Source organism: Doryrhamphus excisus, linkage group LG7, assembly GCF_037039965.1.
Source record: "Doryrhamphus excisus strain RoL-2023G ecotype Guam linkage group LG7, RoL_Dexc_Guam_v1.1, whole genome shotgun sequence".
Classification (NCBI taxonomy): domain Eukaryota; kingdom Metazoa; phylum Chordata; class Actinopteri; order Syngnathiformes; family Syngnathidae; genus Doryrhamphus; species Doryrhamphus excisus.
In genome coordinates this window covers 12,693,152-12,718,809 of record NC_136363.1, presented here as the reverse complement: position 1 = coordinate 12,718,809, position 25,658 = coordinate 12,693,152, and the positions used below count along the sequence as shown (strand labels likewise).

General features: G+C 44.1%; 1 protein-coding gene across 2 annotated transcripts in view; it reads right to left on the bottom strand.

Annotated features, from left to right (window-relative positions):
- Window positions 1-811: 811 nt before the first annotated feature.
- atxn1a (ataxin 1a) overlaps window positions 812-25,658 on the bottom strand; it is a 61,897-nt gene continuing 37,050 nt past the window's right edge. For both annotated transcript variants that reach the window (XM_058046864.2, XM_078792134.1), the window contains 3 exons: window positions 20,781-20,892; window positions 5,907-7,939; window positions 812-5,720 (listed from right to left, as the gene is read on the bottom strand). In XM_058046864.2, coding sequence (XP_057902847.2) covers window positions 5,112-5,720; window positions 5,907-7,580 — 2,283 coding nt within the window. In that variant the 5' untranslated portion in view covers window positions 7,581-7,939; window positions 20,781-20,892 and the 3' untranslated portion in view covers window positions 812-5,111. The remainder of the gene's footprint in view (window positions 5,721-5,906; window positions 7,940-20,780; window positions 20,893-25,658) is intronic.

Below are 25,658 nucleotides of genomic sequence, written 5' to 3'. Positions count from 1 at the left end.
TGAGTACAATATACTGTAGTACAAACAAAGTTGGCTGGGAACTACTGCGCCCCCTGCAGGCCACACTGTCCTCTGCCACCATAAAGTTCTGACCCCCCCCCACACACACACACACATACTTCCTGCACAGTCCGGGGGGGGGGGGGTCCTGAGTGTTCGGAAACAAGTGGCAGTAAGCGGGGGTCAACAAACCAAAAAAAATACAAATAAATCCCAGCCATCTCCAGCATAATACACTTAATATAATAATAATAATAATAACTAGTTAATTGTCAATGATTGTTAATCATATGAAATTATTTGTGGTAAATTGACACATCTTGGAACCCAAACAGCCCACGTTGTAAAGTGATTGGGGTTCGACTAAACGTGAAAGTGGGCATATAAACGTTTTCTTTCTGCCTGAGTTGGTTATCCAGCGCTAAGGACACAAAAACAAACTGCTTCTTCTTTTATTCCTCCAAAACGAACACACACAGACGAGGCTGCGTTCACACTTGTGGAGAAAGAAGATACCTGGTGTGCTCTTTGGTGGGTTCACGCTGCTATTTCTGTCATGTGACCAGATGCTGCAGACGAATGAAGATACATAGAGCCTAAAGTATGGACTTGATTGGGCAGCTTTCAACATATGTTACTCCTTACTGGGGTGAACGTTTGCTACTTTTAGAATCTGCTATATTTCCCAGTGTACATTTCACCAAAAGCTTCTAATATATACTTTTAAAGTGCATCTTTCCTAGAATATTAAGTGACATATGAAGTCAAATATTCCAAGCCAAAATGCTGTCTGCCGGTCTCCATGTGTTAATTTTTATATTCAGCCATATTTACCATTTTGGATTTCACCAAAAGCTTCTAAAATATACTTTCCTGGAATATTAAGTGACATATTAAGTCAAATATTCCAAGCCAAAATGCTGTCTACCGGTCTCCATGTGTTATTTTTATATTCAGCCATATTTACCATTTTGGATTTCACCAAAAGCTTCTAAAATGGACTTTTAAAGTGCATCTTTTTTGACAAGATGTAAGTGAAATATTCCAACAGCACATGCCATCTACTGGGTTGAATGTGTTGTTTTTGTACTGTATATTCCACCTATATACTATATTTATTATTATTATTACTATTATTTATTTAATCTGGAATTTCACCAAAAGCTTTTAAAATGGACTTTTAAAGTGCATCTTTTGTGCCATGAAGTAACTGAAATATTCCAAAAGCACATGCTATCTACTGGGTTGAATGTGTTGGTTTTTTACTGTATATTCCATATCTATTATTATATACTTCTGTTTATTTAATCTGGATTTTCACCAAAATCTTCTAAAATGGACTTTTAAAGTGCATCTTTTGTGCCATGATGTAACTGAAATATTCCAAACGCACATGCCGTCTACTGGGTTGAATGTGTTGGTTTTTTACTGTATATTCCATATTTATTATTATTTACTATTATTTATGTAATCTGGAATTTCACTAAAAGCTTCTAAAATGGACTTTTAAAGTGCATCTTTTGTGCCATGAAATAACTGAAATATTCCAAAAGCACATGCCATCTACTGGGTTGAATGTGTTGTTTTTTTTACTGTATATTCCATATTTATTATTATTTACTTTTGTTTATTTAAGTTGGATTTTCACAAAAAGCTTCTAAAATTGACTTTTAAAGTGCATCTTTTGTGCCATGATGCAACTGAAATATTCCAAATGCACACGCCGTCTACTGGGTTGAATGTGTTGGTTTTTGACTGTATATTCCGCCTATGTTGTATATTTATCATCTGGGATTGAACCAAAAGCTTCTAAAACATACTTCTGCATGCTTTTTTTGGGGGTCAGTGTTGCATCCAAGTGAACTGAACCACACCAGAGTTCACTTGCAAATGGCCTGAGACCAACCTCACCCACCCAGTGTTGTTTTGGGGTAACAACCAAGCAGAGCGAAGGCACCAGAGTTCCTTTTAACCCAAGCAAACATGCTAAGTGTGAACGCATCCCAAAAGCATGCGTGCCTGTTTTTTGTTTTTTTATTCATCCAAAACGTCAAAGCTGCACACATTCATTATTTTTTTTTTTGTGCAAGAAAGAGGAAAAACTAAACCAAAGTCTTGATCCTCCGGCGAGGACGCTCGTCATAAAAAGCTACAAAGCCCACAAAAGAAGGGACGTGTGAGACGACGACGACCACAAACACCACCTGACACCTGGACCCAAAAGAACAAACAAACAAAAACAGGTTTTATCGCCCCCTTGTGTCGATCCTCTGCGAGCCCGCCTCCTAGCTAGGATTGGGAAAGTGCTGAAACGTCATCTTTAAAAACCTCCGTTCCTTGCATGTGCATCGTCTATTTTTGCTATTTTTTATGTTTTTTTTACTAATAAAAAAAAGTGGTCCCCACTGTGGCAATGAGGTCTCTATGAACCTTGCGAGGTTTGTCCATTCACGTAAACGCACGCACACACACACACACACACACACACACACAAACAGAGGAAGGCCGCCAAGCACAAGACGGAAGCAGAAATTCAAGCAAAAAAAGAAAAAAGGGATGATGCTACATGGACTTGGCACAGCGAGGAAGAGGGGGGACGTCAACTATTGCACATGACGGAACATTTACCGACGGGGTTCTCTTTCCTTCGCTCGGAAACAGTCGCCAGCCTTCTGTACGGATGCCGATGAAAGATATCGATAAAAGGTGTCGAGTCAGCAGCGGTGTAGCGTGGGTTGTCAAACATCAGCGCCCGCTATCGTCCGAGGAACAAATTACAACCTCCATTGCTGTATTTGTCTACTCTGGGACCCCCCACCCCCACCCGCCCACGCTACGCCACAGCGTGAAAGGTAGCTAACGGTTATTGAGGGTTGAAAGTGTTGCCCCCCTGCAGGGAGAGGGGCGGCACGGAGCCGAGTGCTGGACTCTGGCTGGAGGTTAGTGGGGGTGTGGTACTGCATACACCGGGACAAATCCCTGAATACGATTGGCTGATTCTTCAGGTCGGTGCGCCTGAAAAACGCATTCTTCTTCTTGTGAGGGTTTTGGTTGCTGTTGCTGGAGGATTCATATGAAATGTTTATTGCCGACTACTCCACTGGAATGATTTGGTGTAAGTGTATACGTATATATACAGCATGTATATAAGTGTGTGGCAAAGTGCATGACTATTGCTTTCTTAGGTAACCATAGCAACACAAGCATCACTTGGCTTTGGCTCCGTAGTTACGTTGTGTCTTTTTTTTTTTTTTTTTTTGTTAAACCTGAAGAAGTAAAAGCGTAGAGGTTCCAAGAGGCTGATTGGTTTGATTACATGTTCCAAGGGCTGGTGGTCTGAGGGGTGGGGGTGGGGAGTGGGGGCGGCTGTTAATACACAAGCATACATGATGGAGGGAAGTAAATATGCACGACTGTGGCAATGCAGTGGAACCCTGTTTTATTCTTATAAAAATAAACTATGTTCAAAATCTCATACGGGGTCCGTGTAATCCACCAAGCACATCATCCCACATCATCGACCCCTAGGTTGGCCTCAGGTTGCCCCCACACACCGGCCCCCGCATAGGTCCCGCCTCCCCGCCCCTTAACAAGTTTCAAATATCCAAATGTTGACTTCTTTGTGAAACAGGTTTCCCCGCGCCATTTTCCCTACAGAACACCATTTGGGACCCCCTTGTGGGGGCGCCAAATGTTGACCGGAGCTCAGTAGGCAGGCACATTACACAAGTCCGCTTTAAGCTCCTTGTGGGTTTCATTTGAGTTTTAATGATTAGGAAATGTTGGGGCTGCTCCAGTGTTTTTTTTTCATCTTTCTTTTCTTTTTTTTTTTTTTTTTACGGGTGGTCTCGAGTTCATCTGAAGAGAACTGGGACCCGCTAAAAAAAAAAAAAAAAAAAAAACACACACACAAAAAACAACCCGACAACCGACTCCCTTCCTCCTGATGTGCAAACTGCAAGATTCTCTTAAAAGATTCCAAGTGGAAACACTGGACATGAACATATTCTATAGATATATAGTTCTAGATCTATGAAGTGAGTGTATTATTTGTCTATACACAGTATACGTAAACTCATACACAAACACACCACATAGCACTGTGCAACTGTTACTGTTAACTACGAGTGTGCAGTCCGCTGAGGACAATATGCACCGAAATAGAAGCGTCTCCATACATCCTAAGCACTAATACAGTACATATATCAAATTAGGGGTGGCCTGGATTGGTGTGTGTGTGTGTGCGTGTGTGTGGACAGACATAGGCCTGCATCTTGCACAATCTAGCGCACAAAAAGACAAGACACCCTTCAAAACTCGTGTGGCGCGAGCTCTTCGTCATATTTCTTTTGAGGCACATCCACGGCACCAATTCATAAAAATAAAATAAAAAAAAAACAAAAAAACACAATCACCCCTCCACTTCGCTCTTCCAAAGTGCTGCTGCTGCTACTTGTTACTCACCCCCGTCTCAAAAACACAGACAAACATACAGTACTGCGTTAAAAACAACCAAACGACGGAACCAACGGCGCTCGGAGCGACCTCTCGAGGTACAACAATAGAACGTAAAATTTATCACCAAATACGAGGAGGAACGTTCCCGCTTAATATTTCCTTTAAAGTTGGCCAACCCAGTGTGTTTGTACAAAGTCAGGTTGGGGCTTATTTATAAAATGAACATTGACCTGTCACGGTTCAACTTTATGACCCCTGATTCGTATTTCTTCTGACAATCATTGAAAAAACGGGCGAGGAGGACGTTTGATAAGCGTATCAAGCAGGATGCTAAAATGCTAAGCTAATGAAGAAGAAGTGTTGTTCCCTCTATCACCTGTGTGGCACGCCGTAAACGCTTTCTGTTGCCGCGCTAACACGCAATGGGACAACGGCTTCACGTGCGCCACACTGAGCTAGCGCGCTTTGCCCGTCCTTCACCGAATCTTGTGAAAACCCTTTAAACAAAAAAAAGCACAGATTTGTTTGTGTCATCCATAAAAATGACTGATAAAGTTATACCGTGTAGAGCGTTTTCGTCTCGACGCTTCAGAATTCAAAACAAAAACAAAACAAGTTCATGTTGTTTTCCACTTTCCACATCTTACAAGACTTCACTTGCCGATATTCGACCTTCCCTCAATGGTGACCTTCACCTCATGAGGGATAAAAGAAGGTTTGGCCAAGGTCAAGGGTGGCTCCTCTGATTTTTCAACCTTTCGACCCTCAGGGGCCGACCATCTCCGCTTCCTGGCCCCCGATGACATCCCGCGCTTCCCGGGTTCTCCGAGCCCGTCTTTTAAAATCAACCTGGATCCTCTTTCTACCAATGCGAAATCACCATTTTCTATAGCAGTGCCGCCCCCGCTGCTGCCCCCGTTTCCGCTGCCGCCTCTCCCCCGTTGGCCAAGCCCGTTCTCTCGCTCCCCGTGCCTGGAGCCACCTCCACTGCACCTCAGGGGAACATTTGAGACAGGCTTTGGGGCTCTGGGGTGCCCACGACTGGAGGCTGGGGCCGATGTAGGGGGCGCCAGCTCTGGGGGCTGAGTTCTGGTCAGAGATCCGTTCCTCAAGTTCTTTAGGGTGAGTGAAATACAAACATCGCCTACAGAAAGCTTGGTGCAAGGCAGTTCCAGGAGTTGGGTGGTCCGGTCCGGGCAGCAGGAAGACCATCCCTGGCCAAAGACGAAGAAGGGGTACTCCACCAAAACCTCCACACTCACCTGACAGCAACACAAAGAGACCAGTTGAAAGACATAGATTTGGATTCCACTTAAAGGTATCTATGCAGCGCTCAGATGAATCACCTGTTCATCTTTGGAGGACCAAGATGCCTGGTGAGACTCTAAGAACTAAACCAGCTAAGAACTAAACCAGCTAAGAACTAAACCAGCTAAATGAATCCTTACCTGCGCACGGTGCTCGCCCACAGAGAACTGAACCACCGCCAAGTTGGGCGAAGCATGGCTCCCCTCGATGCGCTCCACCGTGGACGAGTCGATCTTCAGCTCGCTGCTGATCTCGGCGCTCTGGATGAAGTCCTCCGTCTTCAACTCCTCCACACGCTTCAGCTCGCCATCCGCCAGCTGGATGATGGAGCCCTTGACAAAATATGGCGGGAGCGACGGGGGAGCTGCCGCGCTGGACTGTGGTGGGGGCACCGTTGACGGGACGACGGGTAGGTGCAGCTGGGCTCGGACCACCCCGCCCGAGGTGACCTGGTGATAAGAGACGCTAGGATTGTCTTGAGTTTCTCCTCTTGTGGCCGCAATGTAGGCGTGAGGGAGTGCTGCGGGAAAGGGTGACGGGGTGGATGACGTCACAACCTGGGACGTGGTGGACTCTAGCGTGGTCATTCCGCTTCCACTGACTGGGATGATGACCGGCTGGGCGCCAGTGATGAGTACGTGTTGTTGCAGGCTGGTGTGGTAGCTGAGTGGAGAATGCTGGCTGCCACTGGCCCCCGCGATGTAGCCGATCACTGGGGCCTGGGGGTAGACGCCCGTGGAAGGGAGCCCCAAAGACTCCACTGTAGAGTTGTGGGTCGTGTGTATAACAGTCTGTGGTGAAAGTGGGCCAACAGCAGCTTTTAGATTGTCTACGTTTAAGGGGGGTGGAAAGGTGAAAGAAGGGGTGGACGATGCGGAGGTGCGATGGATGGGCTTCCCCAGGAGAATGCTGCCTTTCTCCAGGTGGGCTGAGGTCTTCTCAGGGCTGCCCCGGGCTGATACCAGCTGGTGGTCCCCATGGCTGTTGGGCATGAGCATGACGGAGGTTCTCAAAGCCAAGGGGTCGTGAGAGTAGTCTGACGGGAGAACCAGCTGGCAGGACTCGTAGGTGTCACGTGATTTGATTGGTTTAGCCAGTCCGGACTCGAACCTCCGGCTCCGCTCCAACCCCCCGTTGTGAAGCTCCCTGGATTCTCCTTCTTCTTTCCTGGTGTTTCCTCCGTCCGTGTATTGGGACGCTGCTATGTGATGGCCGTGCAGGGACTGAGGAGAGCGCAGGGTCCGAGGAGAGGCGCGGTGCGGGGTGGCGTCCGTGGGTGGCGGCGGCATGGTGGAGGTGTGCCGGATGGATGCCCGCTGTTGGTCATATTTGGAGGTGTGGGAGGGAGCGGATGAAGCGGTCTCCGTGTGGGATGAGCTTCTGTGAGACGAGGAGGACAGAGGAGGAGGAGGTGGTGGAGGTGGAAGAAGCTGGGGTGCGATGTAGCCGGTGTAGGGCGCGCTGTAAGGCGAGGTGATGAACTGAAGGTTGGGGGGCAGCTGGGTGTAGTGGACTGTCCCTCCGACGGTGGTCTGGGACAGGGGGGATGTGTACACCGTCGGAAGGGATGAGACGAGTGTCATGGAGGAGGAATCTGACGCGGAGGCCAGGGATTTATACGGGGCGGTATCAGATTGTGCGGAGCTGCGAGGGGAGTTCTCGGTGCTCCTGTTGCCCCCAGCGACAAGCCAGGCCACATTGTCAGAGCGCTGGGGGTCTGGGGCAGGTGCTACGGTCGGGGAGCGGTTTTCTGAAGGGAGCTCCCTCTTCTTCGGGGGCAGACATTCATTACTGCGTTCCTGGTTGGACTTCATCCTAACCCCTCTGGAGTACGTACTTGATCCTTTTATTGCCTTCCTTTCTCACCTTCTTCAGACTTGACTCTCTCCTTCTGCGTGTGATCTTTTCCTCGTGCTTAGCGTTCTCCTACGGAAACATCCGGGTCCTCGTGAGCAGGTGAGGCGGGATTCAAGATGGAAAGGTATGGAGGAGGAGAAGTGGGATGGCCTGTTCCGTCCGGGTGACTCTAGCGACCGGAGGGTGAGCTGAGGGCGTTAGGCGAGAGCGTCACGACGTCACACCTGCTGCATCCGCCGAGGACGACGGGGGGCCGAGTGCGTCGGGCTTCATGCGGAATCATCGCCCTGCGAGCGCCCCCTCACGCTGCACGGTCCTGAAAGTCAGACAGGGACAAAGTCGGCATTCGTGTCTTGGATTGAATAGAGTGGGTGTACCTAATCTAATGGCCTGTGTGTGTGTGTGTGTGTGTGTTGGCGCCATCTGTTCTGGAAAGCTTGGTGTGAATCTCATACATAATGTAAAAAGTATGCTGACATCTGAGCACGCTCAGTTACGCTGACACGTGTTCTTTTCCTCACGTATCTGCACCCACACCCGCATGCACACTAGTTATAAAACACACAAGCACACACATATTTGTACAACTAATTCTGGCCAGCATATGTGCACTTTGCACTCAATGTTGCTGCAATACAACGCTTAGTCATTTTGTTCCTCATTCGCAGTCTGGGGTCTTTGCTACATGTGTGCATTGCTACATGATCACTATTTATTTATATGGTTCAATACTAAATAATAACATTGAGAAATTAGCATTTCATTAGGAGTCCTTATTGATAATTGGTATATGTTCAACGCAGAAAACCTGTTTCCAACCTTCCAAATATGACTTTTTGACCTTATTAGAGCCTTATAGACATGAAATAACATCCCAACAGTCACCCTTGCACTTGTACTATCCGATATAGTACACATGATATGACAAAATAAGACACATTAGACATAAATGACACATAATAAAGACTCACATATCGGGAGAGTTCCTTGTTGCTGTTTTTACTTCCTCTTCCTGGGGCGACTAGTGTCCCATCAATGTAACTTTACTGACACCTAGTGACCATTGTAGAATACTATACATTACATAAGAATACTGCAGGAATCAAGTAATAATATTTCTAAACAAATTAAGATCATTTGAAAAGAGAACTGAAATATTTGGAAAATCCCAGTGTCCCTTGCATCCTTCCATTTTTCAGTATTCATACGAACCGAGAAGTTTAACTGGAATGGAGTTTGACTCGATGGCGTGAGGAACTTGGAAGAGGCAACGAGACAACATTGGGCAACACACGGGATAAAGATAAACGCCAGGAATAGCTCAGGAAACGTGGAAGAGAAAGAAGACGTGAGGGAGTTGTAGCGCCGGAGTGACCTACATTAGTAAAAGAGAGAGTATTGCCTCACTGAAACCGACACCAACGTTCACTGAAAAGATCTCTGTCACCTGAATCTTGCTGACTTGGCAGCGTGTGTGTGTGTGTGTGTGTGTGTGTGTGTGTGTGTGTGAGTGTATGTGTGTGTGGTTATCAGATGACCTGAAATCTAAGCTGTCTGTCCTCCATGTGCTTTAGATCCCTCACACATTCACAAATACAATGATCGTACCCTAGTCTGTGCATGTGACTTCTTTATAGTGACACTCTGCTTGTGTGTGTCTGTGTGTGTGTGTGTGTGTGTGTGTGTGTGTGTGTGTGTGTGTGTGTGTGAGACAGAGAGAGAGAGAGCGAGAGAGCGAGGCAAGACAACTCAACTGTAAAGCCAAAACGCACACTCATGCACTTCACTATTGTCCTTCTAAGGTCAAAACGCTAGAGAGATGTGTGTGGATGTTCGTGTGTGTGTGTGTGTGTGTGTGTGTGTGTGTGCGTGCGTGTCCTCAGACAACAGCACACACCTCTTTTCCTCGTTCTCGCACATTAGTAATTACGCTATAGCCTGCGCGGTGGATTCAAATGAAATGAATGAATGAAAACCTAGCCGTAATGTTGCAATGTAGACAGTATAAAAGCGGTTAGTGTGTGTCTGTAGCTGTCATGCTAATGAGCTGGTGTCTGTCCAAGTATGAGGCTGTGTCACCACAAAGGGCGACTTTTCACACACACACACACACACACACACACACACACACACACACACACACTGTAACGCTGCACTGGTCCAATGTAAGCAACATGAAGGAGTGGCGCAGGAAGACACAAACAGCAAACTCATGATACGCTATGCTTTAAGACGTGCGGTGAAGCCTCATGATGATCCGATTTAGCATATCTTAACTGCATGTATGCTAGCGAACACATTTAAGATCCTAAAAGCAATGTAGGTCAATATATGTTAAGCTAGCTGAACAAAACAACTTAGGTTTGTGATACAGGTGACAAACAAAATTTGCATCATTCATTCACGGGGCGTGCTGGAGCCTATCCCAGCTGTCTTTGGGCGAGAGGCGGGGTACACCCTGGACTGGTGGCCAGCCAATCACAGGGCACATATAGACAAACAACCATTCACACTCACATTCATACCTATGGACAATTTGGAGTGGCCAATTAACCTAGCATGTTAACCTAGCACTCCACACGGAGATGGCCAAGGGCGGGATTGAACCCTGGTCTCCTAGCTGTGAGGTCTGCGCGCTAACCACAAGACCGCGATGCAGCACAAATTTGCATCAATCATTAATAATAAATTAATTTTGTTTTAAATAAAACTAATAAATAAAAAGGGTGGCACAGCGGCACGCAGACATCACAGCTAGGCGACAAGGGTTCAATTCCACCCTGGGCCTTCTCTGTGTGGAGTTTGCATGTTCTCCCCGTGCATGCGTGGGTTTTCTCCGGGTACTCCGGTTTCCTCCCACATTCCAAAAACATGCTAGGTTAATTGGCCACTCCAAATTGTCCATAGGTATGAATGTGAGTGTGAATGGTTGTTTGTCTATATGTGCCCTGTGATTGGCTGGCCACCTGTCCAGGGTGTACCACGCCTCTCGCCCAAAAACAGCTGGGATAGGCTCCAGCACCCCCGCGATCCTCGTGAGGAAAAAGCGGTAGAAAATGAATGAATGAAAATAAATTAAAAAATGAGCTGCGGTCTGAAAATGGCCCCGGGGCTGCACTTTAGACACCCCTGCCAAAGGAAGAGCCACACATTTCAAAAGAGCAGGACTTCATACTAGCATGTCCGCCATGAAATGAAAAGTGTGATGAAAGACATGATAGACTGGACACACACTGTGGGTGTACTCACCACGAGTGCCCCCCAATCCATTCCTCCCACTCTGTCTCTCCACGCACATGTGCACGCGTGCACCCAACCCGTCTGTGTGCTTGTAGGCTGCTCGGCTAAATCCTGACAGTGAAAGTACAGGAAGCTCCCTCGCTACGAACGCTCAGGTAATCTCGCTCACATAAACAAACACAAACACACATACGCACACATTTGCCTGCACACATCCTCACACACTCTGACGTACAAAATCGGTCGCACAAAACCTGCTCACGCCCACAGGGAGGGAGTCCCGCATGCAGAGATCCAACGCCTATTATGCAAGGGACTGAATGAGAGCCAGTTTGCCCTACACACATACACGCACACACATACACACACACTTCATCAGGTATTCATTCAAAAAACACACACACACACACATGGTAGCTGGCTGCACGCCCAGAGAGCGCTTACAAGCAGAGAAAGGAAGGGTGGGGGGTTTGGGGGGCGGTGGGGAGTGAAGGTTAGCGAAGAGTGACACCCCATAAAAAACCCTCATGGTAGATATACGGTAGAGCTGCATGCACTACCAGGCCGACTTGGGACACACTTTACCATTACACAGCATGGCAAACTGCTACTACACACACACACACACACACACTTTCTAGGGCAGCATTTGGTAAGCTGCACTTCCAATTCTTGACCACAAGATGTCAGGATTGATCACGTCGGTAGAGTGTGCGAGTGTGTGTGCTTGTTTACTTTCCAAAGTAAAGTGACCCACTTAGAAGAGCTTCTGAAAGTATGTTTCAAAATAAATGTAGAAATGAAGGCCTGAGACAGGGGTGGGAAAACTACAGCCCGGGGGACCACATGCAGCCCACCAAGCGTTTGAATCCGGCCCGCCAGTTACTTTCAGAGTATTTCAACTTTTAACATGATTGTCTGATTCAGTACAAAAAAAACTGTCAAATTAAATATATGCTAGGACTATGTTAAAAATATGGATTGAGGAATGGATTGAGTAAGGACCTCAAACAATGCACAACGATGAGCCAATTCAAGAAACAATACAAGCAGTTGACGTTTGCTAAATACAAGGATGAAGAGTCTTGAACCAGTCATGATGTGCTATATATGTCACTATATTGACACTTACTATGGTACCCATCATGTCATTGGATGGTCATATCACCTCCTACTTCGGTACGTGACAAAAAATAAATAAAAATATTAATAAAACATTTAAATTAATAAATGTTTTTTAACTGAAATTATATTAGGAAAGCAGGAAGTGAACAAATGTAACAGTTACTGATTGTAAAAGTACCAGATGGAGGGGTAGGATTTAATTCCTACTCCTTCTGGACTGGAAACTGATTACGGGATGCACTCAATTGTAACCTGATGCATGTTCAAAGGAAATTAAACCATTACCTATAATACATATAACATGTATTACACTTTAACAAATAAAATTAAACTAATAATTCAAGGCGGACTATTAGAATTATAAGCGTAAAATAATGTGTTTGTGTGTTAAATATATGTTCTGGCCCCCCGCACAATTTTGTTAACTCAACGCGGTCCACAAGTCAAAAAGTTTGCCCACCCCTGGCCTGAGACATGAAGAGCACTAGAGTGATTCCCTCCAAGGGAAGGATAAACATCCTGCCATGGGACATTTCATGTTTTATTGATAACAAACATGGCTTCAGAAACCTGCTGATGTCGTTTTTCACGAACTCCCAGGGTCCTACAATTTCTGGAAACGGAATCATGGAATTGGCCAATGAAAAATATCATGTCTATCATGTCTACTGTTAAATGTGAATTTAACAGTGAAATGATGTTGTGATTTCCCTGGCATGCCGCTAAATCGTGCCGGAATCTCATCCCCAACACTAACCCGCCCCCTCCCAAAATAAACACAACAAAACAGCAGCCTCAACACCCGTGAAAGATGACAAAAAAACCTCCCCTCTTGTGGCACATGAATGGGAGCTAGCTGGGTTAGTTTAGCAGAGCATGCTAGGGCGACTCAGGCTGGATGAGTGTGTTTACACCAGGGGTCTCAAACTAGTGTCCTGCGGACCAAACTTGGCAAAGTTTGGTTCATCCTTGGTATGGTATCATGTACCCAGAAAAAATTATTACATTTGATTAATGTTCATGTTAAAGGTTAAATAACTGTTAATAGTTATCCTCCCTATCCGTGTGGAAGTGGTAAGTTTTTGGTTATTTAAGTTTAAAGGAAATAACTTGGAGGCTACCGTTTAGGTCGCTAGCTCTCTAGTTGGCGAGTTAGCATGTGTCTCAAGACCCTGCAGTTGCGCAATATGTTGTAAATAAAAAGAGTATAAATGTGACTATAGTCGTGTTTTGTCATGTCTACAGGGCTCTAATAATGCTTTGTTCATTTTAATGTGAAAAAAATAATTTGTCTACCCACCAACTATATGTGGTTTCTTAAGTTTTTATTATTATTATTATTATATTTATTTATTTATTACTGATTGATTTTCTTTATTCTTGATTTGTTTATTTATTTTTCATCTTATTTTGTGTAGAAAAATAAAAAGTAAGATATTTGAGAACAGTAAAATGTTTCATCAGAGCTTTTATTGTAGAAAATTGTAACCAAAGCAATGTTTTTTAAATTTTTTTGTTTTTAATAAATGCGTTTTTTTGTTGTTTTTTTTGAAAACCTGATGCGGCCCAGTCTCACCCAGACCCGAGCTCCAGTGGCCCCCAAGTAAATTGAGTTTGAGACCCCTGGTTTACACCGTGTGCTTTCACCGCTTGTTAATGCAAACAAACGTTTTACCATGCCTGCTCATGTTATGGAAGCTCTTTGCCACGTTGTGTCAACAAAATAACATATAACGCCAAATAACGCCATAGGAATTAGACTATGTCTTCCTGAATCACAACCACGGGCATTATAGTTTGTAGGCTGACATCCCATTGGAGTAGTAGTATAGTAGTAGTAGTAAGATAAGCAGCGACTGTATAACTAGTACCTCTGCTTGTGCTTTAAAATGCTGGTGGGTTAGTGGGAGCTGATTGGCTGAATGATGTGTGGAAGCACTTTGCTCCTTGCTGCTGTCAGAACAGAAAGAATGAATGAATGAAGCAGCAGCAGAAAGGCTGAATGGAAGTTTCTCAGTCACATTTGCGTGCCCCCCTTCCTTTTGATTTTCACCTACTTTGTCTCTCGCACACCACCAATGTTGTGCGTCTGCATGTCTCATTGTCTGCTTTTGTTCGTCTGCAAGTCACGTAAGCCGTTTGTGTGTGCCTACTTGTGTGTACTCTGTGGGGATTATACAGCAATAGAGGAGCTTAGCGGTGATTTGCCCATCCCTTACAGTCCCTCCCTAATCCTCACACGCATACGTCGTGTGTGTGTGTGTGTGTGTGTAGCAGGTTTGTGAATGGGATGCGCACAAGTCGACCCCGCCTGGCTGTCTCGAGAGTGTGGCTGAGGGATGAAATGTGACGCAATGTTTAAAAAAAGGAGAAAAAAGCGAGAGAGTGTAAATGGCCTTCAGTTCAGGGAGTGCACTGATGACAGGATTATGTAATGTTTACACACGGCGCCGCATAATAGACTACAAGTGGTGTGCTGCTGCTATGGCTAACATGTCGGAATGGTTGGCTCTGTGTGTGTGTGTGTTACCACGCGTAAAGAAAACCTAAATAGAGATAAAGCCCATAAATAATAAAAATAATAATAATAATAAATAATGACAGCACAGTGTAGTCTTTCAGTCTAGATAAGGGGTCTCAAACACGCGGCCCGTGGGCCAAATGTGGCCCGCAGGACACTAGTTTGAGGCCCCCGCCTTGATATGAAAGTTTAATGTTAGTGCGGCCCTGCGCAAGTTTGATATGGATGCTGTATGGTATCATGTACCCAGAAAAAATTATTACTTTTGATTAATGTTCATGTTAAAGGTTAAATAACTGTTAATAGTTATCCTCCCTATCCGTGTGGAAGTGGTAAGTTTTTGGCTATTTAAGTTTAACTTGAAGGCTACCGTTTAGGTCGCTAGCTCTTTAGTTTGCGAGTTAGCATGTGTCTCAAGACCCTGCAGTTGCGCAATATGTTGTAAAAAAGAGTATAAATGTGACTATAGTCGTGTTTTGTCATGTCTACAGGGCTCTAATAATGCTTTGTTCATTTTAATCAGAAAAAAAATAATTTGTCTATCCCCCAACTATATGTGGTTTCTTAAGTTTTTATTATTTGCCGTTTTATTATTATTATTATTATTATATTTATTTATTTATTACTGATTGATTGACTTTCTTTATTCTTGATTTGTTTATTTATTTTTCATCTTATTTTGTGTAGAAAAATAAAAAGTAAGATATTTGAGAACAGTGGAATGTTTTATCAGAGCTTTTATTGTAGAAAATTGGAACCAAAGCAAAGTTTTTTAAAAATTATTTTTTTTAATAAATGCGTTTTTTTTTGGAAAACCTGATGCGGCCCAGTCTCAACCAGACCCGAGCTCCAGTGGCCCCCAGGTAAATTGAGTTTGAGACCCCTGGTCTAGAGTTTCTATTCATACACTTTACCCAATATCACTGCTTGTCGGTTGTCATCACCACAAGCAGAACATTATCGAATCGGTTTGGGGAAAGAAAAAAAAAGATATCATGCATGACTACAAATGAGCATTCCAGGGTGGGTGTTAACACCAGCACACACACATAATTGGTATACACACACTCCAAATAGACAAATGGACAATATTATGTTGAAGAATGAAAGCCAGCTTTTCTCTTTTTGCATTTTTCTCTCCACAGGAAATGAACTATGATTAGAAACCCGCTGCCTCCAATTAGTTGTCAAGGCAACTGACGAGCGTCACCTGACTCTCTCTGGTCTTTTCCTTGCATTCGTGGCTCGTTGACGCGCACAAAACTCTCTGAATACATGTTAAAGGGGAATTACTATGCTAATGTTTGGATTTGAGTCGCGGACTCCTATGGAGCAGCTACACACCGTAACCCGCACAGAAAGCTTTCTAGATCTTCCAGAATATGCACCAATTCCAGCTGGATTGCAGCATGTCCATATAAGGAAATCCTGGTTCGAAAAAAAAACTCTGAAACCTTGTGTTCAGAGCTAGCCCAAACTCCCTTTCAAATGCACAAACCTCATTATCTGAAACTTCGGCGTAGTTAGCTTAGTTTCCTTCTGTTCCTCGTTCATGCTCTTATTTTGAATTCACTTCCTCTGTTGCTGTTCTGTTTTCCGTTGCTTTCAATTATCTCCCATACCTGTTTCCTATTATTTGTGTTGCCTATTTAGTTCAGGTGCGCGCTGCATTCTTTGTCGGGTCATTGTCATTTGTGAGTTGGTCATGCTAGTGCATTGTTCTGCTGCATAGCATTATTATGTATATTTTTACCTGCAATTGGGTCCTCATCTCCGCATCCTGGGGTCGAACCGTAAAACTCTCAAGCCGGAACGTGACACTAACAACATTTATAGGTCAGAAAAGTGGACAAAGCACAGTAGGTCCCCTTTAACGCAGTGCAATAGGTCTTCAGGATTCAGACCATTCAGAGACCATTTGCAGGGGTTGTTGATTTTATCGGGGGGGGGGGGGCATGTGCAGGCTCTCATGTCACTGCAATATATTCAATTGAAAAGATAATAGGGTACTCTTTTAATACTCATGAAAAAACTGTGGGTCTTTGAGGACAAACCAAGGCAGTTTAAAAGATGTCATTCCTTTTCCTTCAAATGACACCAAAATATGGGTCAAATGTGCTGACGCGGCAGGTCGCGCAAACCTGCAGAACTTTCACAATGTTGACCAAAGAACACAAAAATGATGCTTTGCTCAGGCCATATCTGGGTTTATCGGACGCAGCATGGAGTCAGCGGCGTGTCACGCGTGAACAAAACAAGTCAACACAAGCTAATCAGGACGAGCGCCACAGGTGTCCGCGTGCAGCAACAACAGAGCGTAAGCAAACCTCTGTTGGTGGCGTGATTGCGCCACGCCGAGGCAAATTGGCCAATTTCCCCCCACGGTGAGACAAGGCAACGGGTGCGTGGTCAGGAAGAGAGCGCACGGAAACCAAACAAGGAAGCGGCCGCAAGGAGGAGCATGGTCGCACGATGTCCATACCTACTTACTGTACCGTGTTTGGCAACGCTTTGCTCCTGAAGTGCCGCACACAAAACGGCAAACATTTCAAGTGCCGCACACAAAACGGCAAACATTTGTCAGAACGTGCACCCCCCCCCGCGGGGGTTCCTGATAAATACACCGCTTTACAGCACTGTTATTAAACACAACAAGTCGGACTGTATCAAAGTAACAAAGTCTTACAAAGCATTTTGACCACGAGCCATGGGGGGCGCCACATTTGTAATTTACAGTCATGGGAAAAAATGAGGACACCCCACACGAAGGACAGAAAGACACACACACACGCACACGCACACACCGCTGAAACGCCAACCTTTGCACAGAGGACACGGTGCATGTTTGCAGATTGGCAGCAGTTATGTAACAGCAACACAAGCAAACAGTGCGGCAGGACTGGATGACGGACGGATGGATGGACAGATGGATGGATGGATGGAAGATGAGTGAGACAGCAATGTCACCTTCGTACAGCAAAGGAGAGAGAGAGAAAGAAGATCTATGAGCTGATAAAAGTCACAATGCTACAAAAGCCTCACCTTTATAGTTTCATCATGGCGACTGTTTGACATTGGAACTGCTTCTTTACGCTTCCATTCAGTTTTATTTTCATTATCTTTTATTGTTTGTCCCATTTACTGATTTATTGAAAATATGAGCTGCAAACCTCATATTACAAATATACAACATAAGGTGGCCAGAAATATTTCAGTATTGAACAAAGCAAAACTTGTTCTCAATCAGAAATCACTCCACACTCTTTATTGCTCTCTGGTTCTACCATATCTTACTTATTGTGTGGAAATATGGGCTAATAACTATAAAAGCAATCTTCACTCGCTAAATGTACTGCAAAAAAGGTCAGTAAGGATAATTCATAATGCCGCCTACAGAGAACATACATACTAACTCCTTATTTCTAAAATCACAAATACTTCAACTTGCTGATATAGTTCATCTTCAAACAGCTAAAATAATGCATAAGGCTAAAAACAACCAATTAGCTAAAAAGGTCATCCAATACTTCTCTACAAGAGAGGAGAAATATGATCTCAGGGAAGAATTACATTTGAAACACTTCTATGCTAGGACTACGTTATGCTAGCCATAGCGTTTCAGTATGTGGAATCAAACTATGGAATGGATTGAGTAAGGAAATCAAACAATGCACAACGATGAGCCAATTCAAGAAACAATACAAGCAGTTGATGTTTGCTAAATACAAGGATGAAGAGTCTTGAACCAGTCATGATGTGCTATATATATCACTATATTGACACTTACTATGGTACCCATTATGTCATATCACCTCCTACTTCGGTACGAGGTGCATTATTTAAAAAAAAAACACTAAACTATTATGGAAAGCAGGAAGTGAACAAATGTAACAGTTACTGATTGTAAAAGTTCCAGATGGAGGGGTAGGATTTAATAAGCTTTGCTTCTTCCTACTCCTTTTGGACATGTGGAACTGGGAACTGATTATGGGATGCACTCAATTGTAATCTGATGCATGTTCAAATGAAATAAATCCATTACCATTAATGGCAATTCCACCTCTGACTGTTAATAATGTTCAATTATTATTCAAAAGATTGCATTTAAGCTTAAATGATGGGGAGAGATTGACCCGGAGCTGATGATTCCTATTTGCATTCCCATAAAGAGCCTTCAAAATGTCTAAATAAGAAATCCTACTGCACAGAAATTCACTTATCACGGTGGGTTCTGGAACCAATTAAAGGCAATGAATGTGAATTTTATTTTTTATTTTTATTTGTAGTTATTCATTAAGTACTTTATGAGGTACTACAGACACAACCTGGACATTATTGTAGTTTTTTTCCCAAGATTTCAGTTGGAGCAGACGACATGAGTGCCCAGTGAGGGACTGCACGTCGATGCTAAATCAGCGGTCTCAAACTCAATTTACTTGGGGGCCACTGGAGCTAGGGTCTGGGCGAGGCTGGGCCCCATCAGGTTTTCCAAAAAAAAAAAAAAAAAAAATGCATTTATTAAAAACAGAAAAATTAATAAACTTTGCTTTGGTTCCGATTTTCTACAATAAAAGCTCTGATAAAACATTCCACTGTTCTCAAATATCTTAATTTTTATTTTTCTACACAAAATAAGATGAAAAATAAATAAACAAATCAAGAATAAAGAAAATCAATCAATCAGTAATAAATAAATAATATAATAATAATAATAAAACGGCAAATAATAAAAACTTAAGAAACCACATATAGTTGGTGGGTAGACAAATTATTTTTTTCAGATTAAAATGAACAAAGCATTATTAGAGCCCTGTAGACAAAACACAACTATAGTCACATTTATACTCTTGTTATTTACAACATATTGCGCAACTGCAGGGTCTTGAGACACATGCTAACTCGCAAACTAGACAGCTAGCGACCTAAACGGTAGCCTCCAAGTTATTTCCTTTAAACTTAAAAAGCCAAAAACTTACCACTTCCACACGGATAGGGAGGATAACTATTAACAGTTATTTAACCTTTAACATGAACATTAATCAAACATAATATTTTTTTCTGGGTCCATACAGCATCCATATCAAACATTAAACTTTCATATCAAGGCGGGGGCCTCAAACTAGTGTCCAAACATTTGGCCCGCGGGCCGCGTGTTTGACACCCCTGTGCTAAATCCTCAAAGTGAGACAAACACGCTGGTGCGTTGAATGTGTGTGTGTGTGTGTGTGTGTGAGAGAGAGAGAGAAAGAGAGAGAGTGAGAGAGAGAACACACAGCATCATGAAGAGCTTGGGTTAAGACTTGCCAAGAGCACCTTTCCCATCCGCCAGGGAGCCAAGACATCCCCGGACAGCCAAGAATAGCAGCAACTCCCCTCCTCGCACTGACACACACCGCCGAGGATGTTGATATTCAGCGTGCAACACGTCCTCCAACACAAACCAGCCTTCAAAGAGCAGCCATGCTTGTTGTTTTTTGCTGCTCTCATTCATTTACGAGGCCAGCCCAGGCGTATTTTATGATTGTGTTGCATTCCCCATCATCGTTACGACAACATAAACCTCGTACAGCAACACAACGGCCCGCGCCGCACGCACAACAACACACGGCGGGTAAATGAGGGCATCCATTGTGTGTGAGACTGATGGATGATGAGGAGAGCGCTGTGCCGTCTTACTGCAAAGCACAATAGAGCAGAATAACAATATACAGTATATATAATACCAATAAAACGGCGCATGACACACGGGGAACCGCATCAGTGTGTCCCAAAAGTAGCTCTAACGCTGTCAACGTGATGACTACTGTCTTCAATTTGGAAATGCAGCACCTAAGCGTTGTTTACTTCCAGTGGTGGTTAGCTGGTTAGCCATGACTCCAAGCAGACAAGATAAGATGGAAAATGAGAAATGAGGCGAACTTCTTTTTCCACTTGAAAATGAATGAATGTTCCACTTAAAACTCCTTCTCCATTGGGTTTTCTTTGGAACGTATTATTGCTATTTCATGACAAAAGCTTCTAGTTTTGACAGTTTACTGTGGTTGACCTCCTTTTTTACAAAGCTAATAATGTTAATAGGCAAGTCAATAAATCACCATTAAGGTTTTATGGTGGCGAGTTTGACTCCGTAAGAAATGATTCCTGTTTTTATGGTTTTATGAGAAAGAAATGGCTGTCTGCACAAATCATGTGCCGCTGTAATTAATATGTCCCTGACACTTCTCATCCTGAAAAAGCCTTGTAGCGACTTTCATGGCCCGCAAACGCTCACCTCATGCAACACAAGCTCCTGCCCCGGCTGGTCAGCAGGTGGTGCGGCCCATTGAGAGGCTCCCAAACCGGATCCCAGAATGCAGTGTGTTGACTCAGGCACTCGGCACTCCCTGGTGGAGGAAAACAAGATCAGTTGCGTGCTGCAGGCACGTCAAGAATGCAAAAGCGGGACGGCAGAAGCGACCGGGAAGTGGCGAAATGCAGTCGTGTCGGCGGGCCGCGTGTTCCCAATTACCATCACGCACATCTGACATTCATTTGGGAGCCAAAGCGTGACAATGATTGGTGATTTCACACACCAGAGCTGCATCTGCAAACAATATTGGCGTGGAGCAAAATGTGTCTCGACAGGGAAAACAGATGGCGCTAAACGTTAAGTAAAAACACATTGAGGCTCTCATGGCGTGACAGTTTAATGGCTGCCAAAAATTGGATTGCGAATCATCAGAAGGCCCTTTTAAGCCCTTTAATACTCGCTCTTGTCTGACATTGACACTGTTGTTGCCGCAGAGGCCCTATAAAGTGTCTCACCAGAGCATTTTTGCTTGTTCCTCCATGGAACGTGATCCAATACAAGACTTCCATTCAGAAAAAAATGGCCTCTTTAAGAATAATCATCCTCAGTTTTGAGCGACACGTTAACATTATGTTGGTTATTGTGGTTGCAGTGTTGAGAAAGCCAAGCATGATCATCGTTGTAAAATGAGTCTTCAATGTATCACAGATCATGAAAGCCTCCATTTAAAAAGAGGGAATGAGAAGCGAGGCAAAGGCGCCGAGAAAAAGCGCGAGGAAGGGCGTGGAAGTGGAGAGGAGGCGAGCGGCGGGACAGATGGAGCAAGGAGACAAGAAAGACAAAGCAGACCGAGCGACAGAGAGAGAAACAGATGGTGGCGGAGAAGAGGCAGATAGAAACGCACTGGGAGGACAACACTGAGTCAGCCGGAGAGACGCAGCAGGGGAGGTGGGACGAATAAAAATGTGGAAAAAGAAAGCGAGAGGATGAGGGGGTTTAATTCCTCCTAGGAGATGATAACATATGTCGCATGGTGTCTTTGCAGGGCAGAGGACAGGAGAGGTCACTAAACAACACCAGTTGTTTGACAAGCTTGTTTGTGCTTGATGCTGCCTTCAGGAAGACTGGGAAGTTGGACACTTGCAAGCTTGTGTACACACGCTGGCGATAATAACGCTTGACAACACACTTAGCCATGTTTTGGTACACTTTCGACTATGACTTCTGGCTTTGTAAGGGCCAACTGGGATACTTCCAACGTCCCAGTTTCCTCAAATGCATCATAAGAGGAAGAATTGTCAGTCCATGCTGATGCTGCCTTCAGGGCAACTGGGAAGCTGGACATTTTCAGGGGCTGTAGGTGGAATAAATTAAAACAATTTTGGAAAGCCAAGGAAATCCAGCTGGAATAAGTGCAGATTCTGGAAGATCTAGAAGCTTTCTGTTATCGGGTTATCGTGTGTAGCTGCTCTATAAGAGTCCACAACTCCACAGCCTACAATGGGCCAAGAATCAGCATAATAGGTCGCCTTTAAAATGACCAAAATAGGGCAAAATACTGTAACTACATGACATGTTACTACAAATACTATATACTGTTACTACATGTTCCCAGCATGGGTATGAAAGCATACAACCTTGTTGGAGGTGTTTTAATAGCGGTCTTTGTTGGCCATTATGTGCATTCTTAGCTGCCTCTTTTTATCTGTTTTTATATCTTTGGAATGCACAGAAAAAAGTGTTTACGTCTCACATAAGGATTGTAGATGTTGACAAAAAAGCAGCATAGAGCTCCTGTCATACAGAAGATCTTTGATGAGCACAAACACATTGCCCATGCTTTAATTTAGGACTTTATTGATGACTACATTAGCCAATTAGTTGAAGTCAGGATTTGAAAACATCATCATCCCCCCTGTTTCACCTTACAACCTGCTCTGAATGACTACATTTCCTGCCGTTTCCCCACCGACGCATGAAATGAATGCTTTGCAGGCTGACGTCGTGTCTGACAGCTGTTTGGTTGGCCTAGCCAGAAGAATGCTGCGAGTCTTTGTACGTGGACGCGTGTGTGTGTGTGTCGTCGTAACATACGGGAAATGCCTTCCTCCACCACAGCCCTACTTTCCTCCGCTCCAACATAACAGTCATTCCACAGGGGGGAGGAGGAAGAGTGGTGCCGTGTGTGTGTGTATTTTACCCATCATGGTATAGACGCCAGCAAGTCAAACCATTGGAGACGCCTTGTTATTCGATAGCATGAGAAAGCATCTCGAAACTGTTGACTAAAGAGTGTGTAGAGCTGTGAGTAGTGTGTATGCATGTGTGTGTGTGTGTGTGCATAACATCAGTGTCTGCATCTGTGTCGCAATATGTGTGACCTTGTGTAACCTCTCGCTGTTGTGTGTCAGCAGTGTTCCAGTGTGTGTGTGGGCGGCTGTGAAGGATAAAGCATTGATTTGTGTGTGTGTGTGTGTGTGTGTGAGTGCATGAGAGGGGATGACATCATTACTACATCGGGTGCTGGCTGATGAGAGGTGGCGAGGGCTTCCTGCCACAAGCTCTTTTTTAGCTTGTGTGATGGCACAGACAGCTTTTCCAAGGTCAATTATCAAGCTGTTTCCAGCATCTCACAATCATTTGAAATGACAGTTTTATAAAAAAATAAAAAAAATACTCACACTAAAATAGGTTGCCTTTAAAAGGAAAGAATATATACAGTAGCCTACCCTCAACCTCAATAGAATGGAACCAGTAGAAAGTGTTCATTAAAGTGATTTGTGCTTGTCCAAATGCTAGCAGAACACATCCTGTTTGATGGAGGGAGATATCAGATGACAGGACTGTACCATAATTTACTCCGGGTCGAAGTAAACAGTTGCAAAATAGAAAATAAACTCAAAGTTATCAAATTTCAGCACAGCCGTCCTTCATTTATCGCAGTCAATTGGTTCCAGACTCAACTGAGATAATTGAAATGAATCAATAAACTGAACAATTTCCTAGTTAGAGCATATAGATAACATTTTTACCATTATTAGAGCCCTCAAGACATGCAATAACACCCCTATAGTCATCTTTCCACTCCTATTATTCTATGATTACACCACATTGTGCGACAGTAATGCACAAGAAAGCGACTGAGCTAACTCAAATTCCCACTTGTCACCTTGCCTTCTGATTTCTATATAAGTAAGTCAATAAATAATAATGAAAAGTGTCATAATATCATCAGGCAATTACATGTTTACATGGTTTGACAGTTGTGGCTGGCTTTTACATCCTGGTTTTTACATGCTGGGAATGGATGGAGTGAGGTTCCCCTGGCTGTCAATGTTAGCATGTTGATAACTTTGCAGAATCTGGTTACTTTTAGCGACCGGACTAACTCACGAAAAATCACTCAGCTAGAGCTACCTCACTGAGTTCAAATAAGAATGTCAAGAAGTTTAGCTTTGAGCTTCAGGTCCTAACTCATCTGAGAAGAAGTAGTTGAATAGTGTGTGTTTTGTGTGTGTGTGTGTGTGTGTGAGAGGGCAAAGGAGCGCCATAAGGAGAACCAGTTGGACAGGAACAACTTTCTTGAGCGCTGGTGCATGTGCAGTCGCACTCTTCTAAGTGTCTCATTACAACATCACATCCACACAAAGAACAAAGGTACACACGCACACACATGCACACACACACACTTGCTCAATGTCCACAAGATGTGAAAACAAAATGTCTTTGTTACCACTAACCGGTCTGAACACTTGATATCCACACACAGATAACTATTAGCATAACCAATGAACCACAGCTCCCCCAATGCCTGCAGCACTCCTGCACTGCAGCCCCGTGACAGTCAGGGGCCACTAAACGGCCATCCCTCGGTTATCATGGTTACTAAATGAATTTCTATGACGTAGTATTCAAAATAAAACTGATTATGACTTTCTAAATGCAATCTTGAACGTTCTTAGAGCTCTGTAGACATGAAATAACACCCCTATAGTCATATTTACGCTCCTATTATTCTCTGTTTATACCACATTTGTCAGGTACGGTCTTGGTAGTTTTGTGGTACGACCCCAGGATGCAGAGATGAGGACCCAATTGCAAATAAAAATGTATTTATTGGTGCTATGCAGCAGAACAACGCACCGACATGACCAACTCAACAATGACAATGACCCGACAAAGAAGGAAGCGCACACCTGAACTAAATCGGCGACACTAATGGGAAACAGGTGCGGGGGAAAATGAAAGCAACAGAAAACAGAACAGAGCAACACAGGAAGTTAATACAAAATAAAGGCAACTAGGAAGTCAGGAAAAAGGGAAAACTAAGAGTCACAAGGGGGTGAAGCCCAATTGTGACAACTTTGGTCAACTGTAACCCACAGGCTGCGGGATCAGTGGAGGGACACGAGAGACGGCCATGGCTAACCATTAGCCAGCCAGCCTCCGATTTACTTGCTGTATTCCAATCTCAGTGCAGTGTGACGGTAATCTCAATAAATAAAAGTGCATCCTGTGTTCCTCTCCCAGGATGTACGCTAATACCGTAGACTCCGATGTGGGGGCTGAATCTGCATTTAAACCAAAAATGAATAGAAATAGAATCTCCTCCCCTCGGGATTCAGAGTGTAATAAAGTAGCATCCTTTCACGAAACCACGTGGGGCAGCTGACCGGCCTCGCTGGCTTTTGGTGCGGTGGTATTTGTGAGGCTCAAACTGGACCAGGAAGTTCACCTAGTGTGCTTATTGACAACATTTACACATTTACTCTACGCACGCACACACGCACACACACACACACACACACACACACACACAGGGCCTGTTGCTCTATGCCTGTTATACAATACATATTGTAT